The sequence below is a fragment of the Camelus ferus genome, chromosome 4 (assembly GCF_009834535.1).
Source record: "Camelus ferus isolate YT-003-E chromosome 4, BCGSAC_Cfer_1.0, whole genome shotgun sequence".
Lineage (NCBI taxonomy): Eukaryota > Metazoa > Chordata > Mammalia > Artiodactyla > Camelidae > Camelus > Camelus ferus.
Genome location: NC_045699.1, coordinates 39,693,252 through 39,710,669, shown reverse-complemented (window position 1 = coordinate 39,710,669; position 17,418 = coordinate 39,693,252). Strand labels below are relative to the sequence as shown.

The 17,418-nt window shown below is 42.9% G+C and overlaps 1 protein-coding gene across 6 annotated transcripts in view; it reads left to right on the top strand.

Moving 5' to 3' along the window:
• PRUNE2 (prune homolog 2 with BCH domain) overlaps window positions 1-17,418 on the top strand; it is a 233,612-nt gene that overhangs the window by 144,905 nt on the left and 71,289 nt on the right. For 5 of the 6 annotated variants that reach the window (XM_032477872.1, XM_032477875.1, XM_032477874.1 and 2 more), the window contains exons 7-8: window positions 7,367-7,525; window positions 10,462-17,173. In XM_032477872.1, coding sequence (XP_032333763.1) covers window positions 7,367-7,525; window positions 10,462-17,173 — 6,871 coding nt within the window. The remainder of the gene's footprint in view (window positions 1-7,366; window positions 7,526-10,461; window positions 17,174-17,418) is intronic. The other variant, XM_032477876.1, reaches the window with a different exon arrangement.

Below are 17,418 nucleotides of genomic sequence, written 5' to 3'. Positions count from 1 at the left end.
ACACGTGAGCTGCATGACATGAATTACTTAACCTTCTAAAGCTTCCTGTTTCTCAATGTAAAGCAGAAATAACGTTACCCACATCATCAGATCGTCTTAAAGTCTGAGATGATGCAAAGCATTTAACAGAGTACTTAATGTAGAAGTGGTTTCATTAAATTATTTTAGGAAATACACTATTGGTTTAAATGAAAATTATATTGATATATATTATATATTCATTTATATATTATAATTTTTTGATTTTCGCTGTTCTTGAAAGAGCTCTCTTTTTGAATGATAATATCTTCTGTCTGGCTCTAGTTTCAAAATACGATGCATAATATAGTTTTAATAGACCCAGTAAAGTTTTTGCTACTAAAATGCTTTGGCTAGCTTATAGAAATAAGAACAATAGAGGTTTTTTTTTTTTTTTAATGACATCTGGTAAAAACATGGGAAGTATCTTTGCTTACCAATTAAAGAGTGTACGAAAAACAGAATAAATAAAATCTCTTTAATTTATGCATTTTGTGTTCTCATAAATCATTTTCCTGTCAAAATTATCAGACTTTATTATTGCTGAATATTTTAAACATCATAATGGAATTTTGGTAGCATAAATCATAAGGCTTTCAGTAAGAACATTTGTGTACATACCTCAGCATTTTTCATAATCTTCAGTCTAGTCCTCAGTCTAGAAATAAATCCATGCAGACTGTAAATGTCAAACTATACTCTTAAATTTCAGTAACTCAGCAATCCACGCTGACCGCTGTGCTTACAAGGTAGTTATGGATTGTCAGACTATGTTTCCAAGACTTGTTCTTCGCAAAGATGAAGCTGTACAAGCTTGTGTTTTAATCTTGGGTATGATTTTAATACAAGCACCCTATCTATGGATTATATCTATTCACCTAATTTTTCTGTTTCCTGCAAGAAGAAAAAAAATCAGACCTAATAAATCTGGGAATAGCTTGTCCATGACATTAGAAAATAATTTATTTTTATATTATTTAATAAAAGCCTTACTCAGTATAGTTCATTTGTATATTAAGAGAGACAACTGTTTTGGATTCTGTGTGTAGTCCAGAGTGCTGGACCTAAATGAGAAGGGTTAGCATGAGGACTAAATTCCATCGAAGGGCATATGGCACTTAAAAAGATACCAAAGGCTCTATCCATGGCGATTTAGCTGAAGGAAGAATCACTACATATTTTTTGCTGCTTTATTTGTGTGGTGACAAACAGAAATTCATTCATTGAGTCTAACTTGGAATTAAGGATGAAGGATCCATTAATGAGATAAACACTGCCTTACCCATAGTTTTTATATCTTACGTTACTTTTTAAATGACTTTGCTTCATAGGTAACTTCCTCTATCATCTCACACTTAGGAATTTTACCTGTGAATCACTTTAATGACTTAAAGATGTGTGTGAGTACCACTTGAAAGTTCACAGTGTTATAAAGGATGTAAGTCAAGAAGTTATAATACGAATAACCAGTTCCCAAACCTAGAATTTGTGCAATACTTTCTATGAATCAGATTACTCTCATGAACCCTAAGAATGACCTTTTGATAATTGAAGACTTAGGAAAGGAAAGGGATCTAACATTTATTATCTACTATATGCCAGACATTGAGCCTGCTTTTTGATACATGTATGTTCTTTCTACGTACAGCAGTCTGATGAGGTGAGGGTTAACAGATGAGGAGCTCGAAGGCTCAGAGAGGTAAAGTCAGCTCACTCAAGCTACCCAGCTAGTGAATAGCAAAGCCAGAGTTAACCTACAAGGCCTTTACTCAAAACCTTGGAGACAGTGCCTTAAAATAATGGAGAGACACAATCAGATTTTAGATGAGCAATTTGGTAGATTATGACAACTTTAATGTCAAGGTATCTTAATGTCCACTGTATATTAGATTTCAATATATATTTGATTACATATAGCAATGACATTCTACTTTCATGACTATAGAAATTATTTTCTACTTTACATTATGAGTATTTTCTTGTGTCATTAAGTATTCTTTGATAGCATGATTTCTAATATTTTGTGTTACTGTTCCATCATTTATTGAGCCATTTCTCTATTGGACAGTTAGATTGTTTCAAAGTTTTAGTTATAGTAATAATCCAGTGAGTAGCTTTGTCCACAAACCTTTTATGTGCATATATGATATTTCTTCAGAATATATTTCTAACAGTGCATGAGAATGCCCATTCAGCCATATTCACCAATTATTGGGAAAGAGAAGATGAAATATTTTATTATCAAATAATTTCTTTGGTTATTAATGACTTCGGGTATTGTGAATTGCCTTTTATGTCCACCACCTATTTTTTCTATTGCTATGTCTACTTTCTCTCATGGATTTATAAGAACTCTTCACCTCAAGGACATTAAGCCTTTCTCCTCCCTGCTTTTAAAAAATAAAACAATAGTAAATAATAGTCATTGCATTAAGGAACTTCTGAGTGGATTTTAAGTAGAAGAATATCATGGTTCTGACTGCATTTTTAAATGCTTGGGAGGCTGTCACCCAAGATCAGGGAAGAAATGGTGGCAACCATGGCTATGACAGTAACAGATGGAAAGAAGTGAGAGAAGTGTTTGGACTTGATGTGTTTTAGAGGTAAAGTTAACAGGATTTGATGATGGATTGTGTGAAGAATGATGGGGGGAAGGAATCAAGACTAATTCCTAGATGTTTGGCTTGAGTAACTGGGTAGGTAGTGGTACCGTTTGTTGCTATGGAGGAAACGGGTAGAAGCAGGTTGTCCTTTATTTGAGATGCTTATTTAGACATTGATGTGATGATGTCACATGGACAGACGAGGTTAGCATTCAGGTGGATGTGATTTCATTGTCACTGGCAGACAGATGGTTTGAAAGCCATGTACCTGGATGAGATCACCAAGGAGAACGTGTAGAAAAAGAGAAAGGGGTTAGGAGCATTTAGAGGTTGACTAAGGAAGAGGAACCAGCAGAGGCAACTAAAGAGTAGCTTGTGAGTTGGAAGAAAAACTAGGAGAGTGTGGTGACTGGAAAGTGAGGGAATTAAGTGTTTCCGCTTAATTAAAGGAGGGAGGATCAACTTTGTGGAAATCTTAGGAGAAGTCAAATAGAGTAAGAACAGGAAAGCGATTTGGGGATTTGGCAACCTGGAAATGATTGGTACCTTTGAGAAGAGCAGTTTCAGCCGAATGATGGGGCAGAAACCTGACAGGAGGGATTCAGGAAACAACAGAAGATACAAATATGTGAGCGAGGTTAAGAGGAGTGGGTTTTCATCTCTGAAGCTACGTGCACATTTAAGGACTCAAATGTTTACAAGACATTATTTAGATCACTTTTACTTCATGTGATGCATTAAAGCTCGCAGCATATAAAATAAAAACTAAATTTTTCAGAGCAGTGGACTAAGAAATAAAATAGGATTTTGTGAGAGAATGGATTTTCCCACTGCATTTGTCCAAGAACCTTCAACCACAAGTGTAGAAAATCTTTGGGACACTATCCCTGTCACTGTTTCCGTTGTCATATTAGTTAAAGTAGAGCCATGTCATTTCTGTTTCCCTGCCCTTTGTCCTCATGATCTTCAACCTCTTTTTAGGACCCTTGAGATCTATACCTTAGCTTTTGGCCAGGAAATAACAAAACCTTTTTCTCCCTACCTATTCAGGCCTCCCTACTTATTTCAAAACTAGGAATTACTCAGGCAAAAGGACTTGTGATCTCCAAAAATGTTTAATGATAGAGTCTTGGGACCCATGGGTGACTAAAGACTGGGACAGGGAGCAATTCCTATTCTTCCTAACTAATGAATAGTCTGGAGTTTTGCCAGTCAATTCTCAGCCATAATGATCAGTAAAGTAACTTCCTAAATTCCAAGCAGCAATCTCAGGCTGGGGTCATATTTCAAATGTAGAAGATTGGATGGTGGGGGCGGAGGTGGTAAATTAAAGTAGGAGTCCTTTATTTCCTAAACCTTTGGCAAAGTGAGTGAGATATATATACATATATATATATATATATATTTTTTAACTTAAGGTGGGGGAAACATTTTGGAGACATTTGAGTAGATTAACAAATAGTATTTGTATACATGTAACTAAAACAGTAATTTATCAGGTAGGAGGCAGATGGGGGGAATAAAATGCCAACCTGCATCTACAGTTGGGTTGTATTGATGATGAAGTGGTATTTATTCAGGGCCAGCCTAGCTTGTCAGCAACGCAAGAGCCATCGCAGCACATGACTCCCTGTGTAGCTGGAAGACAGTAATAAATTATCTCCTATGCAAACAGCACCGGCATAAAAGTAGAACAAACAGACCCTGCCTCCTGGATTCCTGAAGACTCTTACTCCCTTTCTTGTTTGACTCCGTTTTAAGCATGAAGCTCCTGACAGTATCCTACAGCCAGTAACAGTAAGATCGACTCTGGTTTGGGCAATTTTATTAGGATAAATAGGACATAGTTGTTGACAATCTCTATTTTGGGGTTACTGTAAAAATGTGAGTACTTTTTTTCTGTAACATGGCTAAGTGATTCACGTAAATCTTTGTTTTATCAATATTTCATGTGATCCTATGGAACGCAGGGCCACCCAGAGGAAAACTGGGAAAGTGTTACTCAAGGAGCTTGATCCTAAGAATCACTTGAGGTACATAATAAAATTATAGAGTCTTGGACCCAATCCTGGGCTGCTAAATGAGAACTTCTATCAAAGCCCCAGAAATATACACCCCAGCGTGATGTTCTTGTTGAGGTTTGTGTGAAGAGCAGGGAGCTGAGGGTGTAAGTCAGTAAAAGTCCCAGGACAGCACTGGGAAAGCCCAAAGGACTGGTTCATAGGAAAACAGATCAGTTAAAAAATGCCTCCCCAGAGCAGCGCTTTTCAGATTTCCATGTGCATTCTGATTGCCTGGGATTTGTGGGAGATGCAGACTCTGCTTCAGTCGGTCTGGGGTGTGGTCTGAGACGCTGCATTTCTAGCAAGAAGTCTGGTGTTGCTGATGCCGCTGGACTTGGGTTTAGCGAGATCGTAGCGCCATTATTTTAACTCAGAAGAATCTAAACCGGTTGGAGCTCAGCCATCATTTTTGAATGTCACCTGTTCCACAAGTATGGCCTTGAATAATGCGGATTCTGATGAATCCTAATCTTGTGCTTAGATAAAACCTGCCGTTTCTGTTTGAGCAACTCAGCTGGAAGCACCATGATAACTGTTACTGTGTGTGAAAATCACTTAGAAATGGTGTGTCTTCTTTCAGGGGTTTATAAATATTTTGGAGGAGGTGGGTTTATGTACATAATGAAAGAAAATATATATTTTAAAAGGAAAATTGTAAGGCTTCTTGTGCCAAAGCCTCCAGTCACTGTAGGTAAGAGGTACATAGTTGTCCATTCTTGATTTCCTTTGAGACCGTATCTTTTACAATTCATAATGGCAAAAAGATCAGTATCGAGGTTCTTCACAGATAACACCAATGATAATTTGAAATAATTTTTTCTATTGAATGCATGTTGTGTATAACATGAGGTCCAATTTTTTAAAACGTTCATTCCAAATATCTACTTCTGTGGGTGAATTAATTTTTATAAAATATCTGTATAAAGATTGTTATTATGACACTTGGACACTGAATTACAGTCACAAAAGCTGACAGTATGCATTTTGGAACACATGCTTCCAAAAGCTGTTGTATTTGAACATCATAAACTTCATTACCAAGTCAGTCCTGTAGATCCTCTGTATTCATCAGCAGTATATCCTGAGATCTTTGTGAATCCCCACGTGCAGTTCCTTGTAACCAGAAAGTAGCCTCCTGAAATGTCTAATGAGAGTAGTAGCCACAGGAGTAGACAGCAAATCTCTCTGAGGTGTGGAAGCTGGTGACGGGCTGGGCCTGCCTGATGCCATGTGTGCTGTGTGCCCTCAGGGATCACATAGACCTTGAGACGCAGCTCAGCAGAATTACAGAGTACCTGCATTATGGGATACTTTAAGTGGCTGCTAAGTAGTCACAAATATCAAATTCACCAGTTTCAAACAACTACCATACATAAACATCAATATGGACATTAAAGAAAAAAAACAGGTACCTATATGCATTGCACTGTTTAACTCTCCATACTGGTTATTGGAGGAGACAGTACATGGCACACTTCATAAGGGACACGTTTCTATACTGCTTTAATGCTTTACCAGTGTCATGCCTGGTTTTGATGGCTTTGTAATCAGAAAAAAACTAATAGAATTCTTTATATCTCTTGAGTTCACATCATGGTGATTTTCACTGAGTAGAACAATGGACTGTCAGTTGATGATTATATATGGTTATCATACATATGCTATTATGTATATACTATGACAAAGGATTATGTAGCACAGGTTGATTTTGTGTATATGTCCCTCTAGTCATTTAGCAATTCTTGAGCAACAAGAATATGCCAAGTATTATGCTAAAGGTTAACATACGGTCTTCACTGTATTTTTTTAAGAAAGAGAGACACCCATGCCAGCAAAATGGTTTTTGTACTTAATAAAACTCAAAAATGCCAGCACATTTCCACAGATAGTGTGAGCCACGGGTCTGGAGACTCTGTGCTGGCGGGTCCCTTTCCCACAATTACTCATTTCTCCTCAGCTACCACTTAGAGTAAGCAGATCTGACCTCACAGCCCTAACACAAATCTCCCAGACTTCTACACCAGAATAAAGAGCATTCAGGGGGGAAAAAAAAGAAAGAAAGGGGAAAAAAAATGACTTGGATTTTTAGGGGGAGGGTATAGCTCAAGTGGTAGAGGTCCTGGGTTCAATCCCCAATGCCTCCTCTAAAAAATAAAATAAATAAACCTAATTACCTCCCCAACCATGAAAAAAAAAAGAGCATTCAGTAAACTCAGCTAAGTCCATCCTCAGAAACTCTGCTTGAATTTAATAATAATATTCATTAGAGAATAATAATAGAAAAGAGCAATTACTTCCTCCTGTTTTCCTAGTGGGTTATAGTAATATTCAGCAGGCATTCCTATATCCGATGAACAATAAAAGGAAAAGTATGTTTTACAAAGTCAATATTCAAATAAATATTTTAGGAAAAAAGAATGTTAAGATATTTGTTCCTTTCTAAACTATTATTAATAGTAGCAAAGATGCCTTCCTTTCTTGGTTTAGGGAAACAAAAAAGCAAAGTGTATTTTCAGTCATAACATGAAAAGTTTCCAACCTTTCTCAAAGCAAAGTGTTTATATCATTTGCATCTAAGAATAAGTATCTGTGGTAATATATCCTAAGACTGGACAAATTTGTGGCACAACTCCCCCAAAGCTGCACAGTTTGACACTAATATCAAATTGCCTATTGTTTCAGAACTGTACATTTCACAGCAGTATCACCAGTGATTTGAAAGCATTCGCAGACAAGTTCGGTTTTGATGTCCTCATCCTGTTGGCCAGCTACCTGTCAGAGGAGCAGCAGCCCAGACGACAGATCGCTGTGTACTCCGGGAATCTAGAACTGTGCAATCAGGTAAGGACCTCCTTGATCCGGCCCATCTCACTGCATCCCCGTCTGCTGGCTCTCAGAACATGTGGTGGAAAATGGGAATGGATTGGTGGTTTAAAGAAATTGGCCCAAAAGACAAAGTCCTAGAGTTTGAGTTTTAAGAAATGTTGGGGATATTTTGCACATTCAGATTGATTGATTGATTGACTAGTTTTCAGTGCTTTAATTCAGATTTTTAGTTTTTAGTTTTAATGCTATATTAATTAAATTAGTTTTCAGTGCTTTAACTTAGGTTTTTAGTTTTGACGCTGTGTTACCAAAAAATTATCTGAATGGAATTATCAGTGAGATAAATGTTGGCCCTTTTTTTTCAACTGAGGTGTAATTGACATATAACAATATTTTAATTTCAGGTGTACAACATAATGATTCTATATTTATATGTTTTGAAATGATCACCACAGTAAGTCTAGTCAACATCCATTACCATACATAATTACAATTTTTTGTTTGTTTAGGGGGGAGGTAATTAGGTCTATTTATTTATTATTAGTTAGGTTTTGTGTGTGTATGTGTGTGTTTTTTTAAACAGAATTACTGGGGATTGAACCCATGACCTTGTGCATGCTAAGCACACACTCTACCACCAAGCTATACCCTCCCTCCAATTTTTCTTCTTGTGATGAGACTACTCTCTACTCTCTTGGCAATTTTCAAACATGTAATACAGTATTAATTATACTCACCATGCTGTACCTTGTATCTCCATGACATTTATTTTATAAGCTTTGCCCCCCTTCACCCCACATAGGGGCTTTTGAAAGAGCCCAGTAAACACTTCTTGGCTGAATCCACAGAGAGATCGCATGGCTTTCACGCAGATAAAGGCAAGGCTTTCTCTGGGTGCTGTTTTCTTTGAGGACTGCTACCTGGTAATAACTAATAAAGTTAAGTCTCTGTCTAAGTGCCTGTTTGGTGCCGTGTTTAGTAACTGGTGCTTTAATCAAAGTTTTTTTTTTTTTTTTTTTTTTTTTGACACAACCACCCTGACACTCTGGATATCCCTTGAGAAAAACATTTGTATATGTGTTTATTTTGTTTTAAAGTTAGTTTTTTTCCAGACACTAAAATTCTGACTGGGTCATCAGTCAGATCTTCTTGGCTGATAGATGCATCTTTTAACCCAAGATTTTGGAAATAATATAAGAAGTAGATAAAATTAGTGAATATAGGCACTGGCTATAGCAAACCCGGTGTACTTAATAACCAATATGACAGTATACATAATTCATTGTAATATGGATGACATGGACACAGAACGGTTTATCACTTGTCTTTCCTCACTAATGGATTAGACTCCTGGTCTACCCACAGGTGCCTAGAAGCAAAGTCTCAACTCCTTTCTTTTTGACATCCTCACTTTCTGTCCCCAAAGAGACCCGTCCTGGCTCTCTAGATGTACAAGTGTAGGTGCTCGAGCTTCTCCGTGCCCTCTCCAGTCCAAATAGGAACGAGCCCCCTTCTCCTGCTGCAGACACATTTGTACCCTCTCTTCTGACCCACATATACCTGTGCACTTCATCACCAGCCTGTACCTTTGTCAGTGCTTTGTTCTGCACTGGGTTTTAAAGCTGATTTTATCTTTGGTCACTGGTTTCCTAGGGACAGGACTTGGGTCTCCTAAGCCTCCAATATGGTGGTTTTCAATCACTTTTAAAATCAATTTTTTAAAATCAATTTAAACATTGATTAATCTGTAACAGACAAAGGTAGAAGAGTGGATGAAGCCATTATAAGCGCTTAAGGTGACTCCGCTCTGCCTCTCCCCTCTCCCCCCACCTCCGCAACCCTCCCCACCCATCGCCCAACGACATCTGTTTGAAATCTTGAGCGACACAAAGTCAAGGCTGCCTTAGAGGAATATTTCTTTGTCCATGTGATCACAGCCTCTGCAGCTCAACTGCTTGAGTTCAAAATGTCACTCTGTCACTTGTTAGCTATGTGTTGTTGGTCAGGTTATTTAACCTTCCTGTATCTCTATTTCCTCGTTGGCAAAATGGGGATAAAAAGTTCCTACCTTATAGAGTTACTGTGAGGATTAAAGGAGATACTGCACGTAAAACTCTTAGAACTGTGCAGGGCCTATGAAGGCACTGAATAAATGTTAATCACTTTTATTACTACTATCTGTGTGAGCGCTGTAGTTGTTGCTATTGTTGTTGTTGTTCTTGTTAGCTCCACTGATCCTATGGGGCCATTTCAAATGTGCAAAATATCCTCAACATGTCCTAAGAAATCACAGAGCTGCAGCCTAGTTTTGGCCCCACACTGACTGACTCATCTCCCTGCCTTCCAAGGCAGTTTTGCCTGTTCTGGGCTCTGTGTTGATGCTCCCTGGGGCAGGAGGAGACAGCGGGGGCCTGAGTGCTGTTGAGAAAGCTCTGCCCTGGTAGCTGCTTTCTCTTCCCTACTTTCTCCTTTGCCTTCTGAGGCTTTCAGAGGTTAAATCAGGTCCTGGCTGCCTGCTAACTACCAGAACCTTTCTTCTGCCTCATTTTCCCTCATGCCAATACTTTTCCCCTAGTTTTTTCAGCAATCAGCATTATCTCTGCTTTTTGCAAAGTTGAATTTTGCTCCTGTTAGAAGATGGTATTAAGTTACACTGAAGAAAGGATGTAAGTGGTCTTACCTCTCTTTACCTATAAGTTTCTGGAGTCAGCAAAACCAAGCAGCTGGATTTTGGGTCCAATGAAAAGACAATTTGATGGGATTAGAGATGGAGTTGGTGGTGTATTAAGTGGGACTTTCCATGTTTTACTTTCTGCAGTTCTCAGTTCTCTGTCTTCTTTCAAGACAGATGAATGCAGATTAATTTTACATTACAAAAAATTAAGAAAGACAAGTTGCAAAGAGCAAAGAGGGCCTGAGTGCTCACACAAATCCCTGTGCCTCCCTGACAGATTTGCTGTGAGCTGGAAGAGTGCCAGAGCCCTTGCCTTGAGCTGGAGCCCTTTGAATGCGGCTGTGACGAGATCCTGGTGTACCAGCAGGAGAACCCTGCGGTGACTTGTGATCAGGTGGTTCTCCTGGTCAAGGAAGTCATCAATAGGAGGTGTCCAGAGATGGCCTCCAACAGCCGGACATCCTCCACGGAGGCGGTGGCAGGCAGCGCCCCACTCTCCCAGGGGTCTTCTGGAATTGTGGAGTTATATGGTTCTGACATAGAGCCACAGCCCAGCTCTGTGAATTTCATGGAAAACCCTCCAGATCTCAACGATTCTAACCAGGCCCAGGTGGATGTCAACACAGACCTCGTTAGCCCAGACAGTGGGTTGGCCACCATTAGGAGCAGCCGCTCATCCAAGGAGAGCTCAGTTTTTCTCAGCGATGACAGTCCAGTGGGAGAAGGTGCTGGGCCTCACCACAGCCTCCTCCCAGGGTTTGACTCTTACAGCCCTATCCCTGAAGGGCCAGTAGCAGAGGAGCATGCCCGGTCTGGAGAACACAGTGAATCCTTTGACCTTTTCAACTTTGACCACACACCCATGGTTTCTGGGCAGTCCCAACCATCTTCCCATTCTGCCGACTACTCCCCCACAGATGACTTCTTCCCCAACAGCGATTCATCCGAAGGACATCTCCCCACGGGACCTAAAGGACTCAATGGGATAGGGATGGATGTATCGAATTATTCATCCAGTTCTCTTTTGTCAGGGGCTGGCAAAGATAGCCTTGTGGAATTTGATGAGGAGTTTGTCCAGAGACAAGAAAGTCCCAGGGATAACTCTGAAAGAAATTTGACCCTGACGGGTTTTGTGGGAGATGAATCTCCTTCACCAGAAAGTCTGAAAAACATTGGAAAGAGGGTCCCACCAACACCTATGAATAGCTTTGTAGAAAGTTCGCCATCCACTGAAGAACCAACTCTACTCTATACAGAAGACGTGACCCCCAAAACCGTCAACCCAGGACCACCTCCCACACGGGCACGGTGCAGCAGCTGGTGGGGTGGTTTGGAAATTGACTCTAAAAATATTGCTGATGCATGGAGCTCCAGTGAACAGGAATCTGTTTTCCAGAGCCCTGAATCATGGAAAGATCGTAAGCCAAGCCCAGTTGATAGAAGAGCCTCAGATTCTATATTTCAACCAAAGAGTCTCGACTTCCCAAAGTCAAGTCCCTGGGAGTCAGAATTTGGTCAGCCTGGGCTGGGCAGCAATCCTGTTCAAGACCAAAATGAGGAAAACTTGCAGTTTGAGAACGTGTCCCCTGAGAAATCGCATTTGCCGAGCACTTGTCCTCAGGGAACAAACCACCTGATAGAAGACTTTGCTGCTTTGTGGCATTCTGATCGCTCTCCCACCGCGATGCCTGAGCCGTGGGGAAATCCCACGGAGGATGGGGAACCCGCAGCTGCATCATCGTTCCCAGCCTGGAGCGCATTTGGTAAAGAAGATGATGCTGAAGCTTTGAAAAACACCTGGACGCTGCACCCAACGAGTGGTGAGGCACCTTCGGCAAGGGACCCGAAGGAGTGGGCCATGGCCAAAAGCGGGTTTTCTTTCTCTTCGGAAGACCTGGTGGACCGTTCACCCAGTGGGGCAAATAATGAAGCAGTTCCAGAAATCTGGGGCAAGAAGGACCACGACTCCAGAGACGATGTCCTTATATCTGGAAATCCCAGGCCTGATGTGGATCATGCATGGAATAGTTCTCAGCCCACCAAGGAAGATCAGAATGGTTCAGTGGATCCAGACAATAGAGGGAAGATGTATGAAAATGTAGATTCCTGGAAACTTTTTGAGCAGAGTCACAAGAAAGGAGGGTCTGACGTCCTAGCACCTTGGGAAGATTCCTTCTTGTCATATAAATGTTCTGACTACAGTGCATCCAACATAGGGGGAGACTCGGTGCCATCCCCTTTAGACACCAACTACTCCACCTCTGACTCCTATACTTCACCAACGTTTGCTGGAGACGAAAAAGAAACCAAAAGCAGGGGCCTTTTCGAGTCACGAGATGCTGGCTCTACCCCAGGGGACCCTGAAATGCCCCCTCAATCGCAGCAGCAGCCACCTAGAAATCAAATCATTTCAGGTCCTGGAAACCTGGACATGTGGGCTTCACCTCACTCAGATGATAGCTCTGAGATAAATGCCACTCACAGCCCAGATAAAGACTCCCTCAAGGCAGAGCCCACGGATGAGAAGACCATCTCTACGGAGGAGGACTTTGGGGAAAGCAGCCAGTCCAGTTACGACGACCCCAGCATGATGCAGCTGTACAATGAAACCAACCGACAGCTCACACTTCTGCACAGCACCACCAACTCCCGGCAGGCAGCCCCCGACAGTCTCGACTTGTGGAACAGAGTGATTCTGGAGGACACGCAGTCCACTGCCACCATCTCGGACATGGATAACGACTTGGACTGGGACGACTGTAGTGCGGGGGTGGCGATCAGCGGTGAAGGTCAGGCACAAGGGTACCTGGCTGAAGGTAGTGAGCCCGAAACCCGATTTTCAGTGAGACAGGTAGAACCATGGGGCATAGAGTATCCGGAAGCAAGTCAGGTAGATTGGGAACTCCCTGCCTCTTCTGAGCACAGCTCAGACACTGCTCCCCATGAATATCACATGCTGAATGAGAAAAGCGGGCAGCTAATTGCGAATAGCATTTGGGATTCCGTCATGAGAGATAATGCCATGTCGTCATTAATGTTACCAGGCCCATCGTCTGTTACAGACTCAGAACAAAGCAAATCGCCTCCTGAAAGTTCCAGCCCACTAGAAGAAATTAAGGACAGTCCCATCCCGGATATGCTGGAAGTCTCTGGAGCCAGAGAGTCAGAAACACTTGGTCCCGACAAGCAGGACACGTGCACAGGAACCCCGCCAAGTGACACCGCAGTTTTGGTGACCAGGCTTGAGAATCCAGGGCATTTTGCCTGCTCAGGTCCCTGGAGAGATTCTGGCTATGGACTAAAGGAAAGTGAGAAGGACACAAATGGAGCTGCCAATAGGGAGCGCCCCAGTGAGGAGGAGCTGATGGACGGAGCCTTGGGGACTGAAAAAGGGCAAAGTGACCAGGAGTGCTCTTCCCCAGCTGCATCTGTGCATCAAGTCATCTGCGATGAGTCAGGCAAAATCAGCCCTCTTTCAGTCACTTCCAGTCCTCAGACCGAGGAACCCCAGGAGGCATTAGAGTACGAGAAGGGGTCTTACGCTCCAGACCCCTGTGATGTGCAGACAGAGGTGTCCACAGATCACCCACAGGCAAAAGAGATCAATGAAAAGCACCTCATAAGTCGCAGAAATTCAGAGGGAACTACTGAAATTTCAGGTAGACCAAATTTCACCAAAAATGTATCTCTACCTGAAATGGATCTGGAGAAAACTGAAGAATGTAACATTCTGGAGCCCGAGAGAATGAACCCAGAGCCACCTCATGAATGTCCCCAGAGCCTTGATGTTCAGGATGTCCCCAAAGACAGTGATGTGCAGATCAGTTGCACAGGTCATGAGATAACTAAGAATCTTGAAGTTGAGAATACTGAAAACAGCCTTTCAGGAGCTGATACATCAGGAAATTATGACAGAGATAGTGTTTCTAGTGAGTTTACACATTCAAGTGCATCCAGTCCTGACCGAGATGATTCTTCAGCTGCATTGCCTTCCTGGGACCAAGGACCCAATTCTGGGCATCAGGAGGAGGATCACGATGATTGGAATACACAGGATCACCAAGAATCTGAACTAATGACTACTGATGGTCAAGCAGAAGTAATTTCCGAAATCAAGGGCTTGGAGAAAAACAGAATGGACAGGTTTGAAAAGAGCTTAGATCCCAAGGTTCCTAAATATTTAGAGATTTGGAGTGACTCAGTAGACGCTGATTCCTTTTCCTCTTTATCCAGCCCTGAGACAGGCAAATATTCTGAATATTCAGATGGGTATCAGGAAGGAAATCTCGTGGTTAGCCATCAAGAGAAAAAGGAATATGATACTCCCGAAACTGAGCAGCGGGAGGATGCCAAGTTCACGTCAACCAGCTCGGGTTCTGATGATGATCGCGGAGGTGATGAAGACCCAGTGGAGAAAGAGATGCATTCAGCCACTTGCCAAGTTGCTCAGAGTGAACCCAGAGCATGGGATTCATCGGATGGCTCTAATAAATTCTTGGACACAGCTAATCCTGAGCCTGAGGAATTTTCTGCTTACACAGGGAGTTCAGAACCAGCCGAGAATGAGAACGAGTCAGACCCATTCTGTGACAATCCACAAAGCAGTCCTGATCGCTGGAATTTCTCACCACCAAAGGAGACTGAAGTGCAGGTTACAGCAGTGGATAAGGAGATGAGATCTTCCCCAGAAGGAGAAAGTACAGAAGATGTCATATGGCAAATCTCTCCCACAACTGAACCAAAGAATGAAAACGATTCTGAGTCGGAAAGGCTTGGCTTCTCAGCTGACAGCACTGAATGGTGGAATGCCTCTCCACAGGGAGGCCGACCAGTTGAGAGTGCATGTGAAGGGGAAATATCGAGCTCAAGTGGGGTGTTAGAGATGGGTCCCTGGGGAGCAGCCATTCAGGGTGATACTGAACCCCTGGAAGTGCCGCATACCGATCCTTTCGGTGATGAACATCAGTCACCCTTTCTGGATAGTAATGGGGAGAAAGCCCATGAGCATCTTTGGAATATTCAGCCAAGGCAGCCAGACCCAGAAGCTGGGCAGCTTAGCCAGCTTGTAATATTGAACCACATGATAGAAAATGGTTCCAGAGAGCAGACCTTCATGTCTGCTGCTGATGACAAACTCGCTTCTGAAATACCTACCCAAGAGCAGTGTCCGAACACAGCGCTGTCCGTCTGGGACCGGCCAGGCCCTGCATTTACTCACACCGATGAAAATGGATGCTTTGTGTCTGACGCGTCAATGACTGAGTGTCAAGAAACAAACTGGTGGGAAGAAGAAAAATCACACCCCAGTGAAATGACAAATTTAAGCATTTCCTCTGAAGATTTCCCTGCCGTCAGTTCCTCCACCCAGTTGATGAAGAAGTCAGGCTCCGAGTGGGATGACTCTGCCCCTGGTGAGGGCCCCCAAGGGACGTTTGTTCCAGACATTTTACACGGCAGCTTCCAAGAGGGCGGGCAGCTGGCTTCAGCTTCACCTGACTTGTGGGTGGGTGTTAAGCAGCCCTTCAGTGTGAACACAGATGGTGAGAATCCTGATATTCTGACTCACTGTGACCATGACAGCAGTTCCCAGGCTTCCGACAGCCCTGATGTGTGCCACGATCATGAAGCAAAGCAGGAGACTAGGCAGCCCACCAGGGCTGGGCTGGGACCTGAAGGAGGGGAAGCCAGCGCGTTGTGTCTCACCGAGCCAGAGGCAGAAGAGGAGCCCGATCAGGAGCCCGGGCAGGAGCTTGTCCTGTACCGTTCACAACCGTATTCTGAAAATGCAATTCCGCTGCCTCCCGTCAGCGAGCCAGCAAACACAGATGACTCATCTCAGCCTGCCTCTCACAGAGGTTCTCCGGAACCTGCCGAAATAAATGGTGAAGACAGTACTAGCGAGCCAGCAAACACAGATGACTCATCTCAGCCTGCCTCTCACAGAGGTTCTCTGGAACCTGCCGAAATAAATGGTGAAGACAGTACTAGCGAGCCAGCAAACACAGATGACTCATCTCAGCCTGCCTCTCACAGAGGTTCTCCGGAACCTGCCGAAATAAATGGTGAAGACAGTACTAGTTTAAAAGCATCTGAAAAAGGAGCCGACCCAGGCACAGCAGCAGTTTTGGAACCTGATGACAGAACAGTCCCAATGATTGAAAACGTGGGAGCCGGTATCTGTGTGACTCCCCAAGAGCCAGCTCTGGACGGCAGCAGCTCTTGGGTATCAGAAGGCTTTTCTCCTGAGAGTCAGACAGACACAGGGGCCCTGCTGGACCACGAGCAACCTTTTGCTACTGAGAATCCTGCCACAGTTCCTGACGCTTTGCTAGCCTCGGACACTTGTCTGGATGTAAGCGAAGCTGCCTTTGACCACAGTTTCAGCGATGCCTCAGGTCTCAACACATCCACGGGAACAATAGATGACATGAGTAAACTGACATTATCAGAAGGCAATCCTGAAACGCCATTTGACGGGGATGCAGGGAGGCATGACATCTGTTCATCTGAAGCCTCGTGGGGGGATTTTGAATATGATGTCGTGGGTCAAAATATTGATGAAGATTTAATGAAAGAGCCTGAACACTTTGTCTATGGCGGTGACCCTCCCTTGGAAGAAGATGCTCTGAAGCAAGAGCTGGCACCTTACACACCTCCCTTTGATCTGACCTATCTCACAGAACCGACTCCTGATGTCAAAGCCACAAAGGAAGCTGGGACTCCAGAGGATGAGTCTCTGGGGAGTGAAGCAGCAGAGATCTTGCTTTCTGCCCTTCCTGATCGAAGAAGGAAGGAAAACCATGCTGAGACCAAAAGTGGACAGGCCAGACACCAGCTGGTTGTCCTGCATATTCATGAGGACCCTGAGTCAGTTTCTCTGCCTGTAGGAGTGGACACCAGCATGGAGTTGTCTCCGTCAAACATTGACTGGGAAGTAGAAACAGATCATTCAGATTCACCAGCAGGTGGAGACAGAGGACCGCCAAATGGTAAGAAACACTTTGTTTCTCACCCCCAAGAAAAGGCTGCTTTCATTCAATTAATGCATTTGTAAAACACACCCTTCCTATTAGTGTGGGTCAAGAGGAACTAACTACGTTTGTAGTGGGTGCCTAGCCGAGTCCTGAAATAAAGCAATAATATCTGCCACTTATATAATAACTACCCTTGAGAGTGCATGAGAAAATCAAACAGCTCTACAAAAGGAACATATTTTTTAAACTCTCTCTTTAGA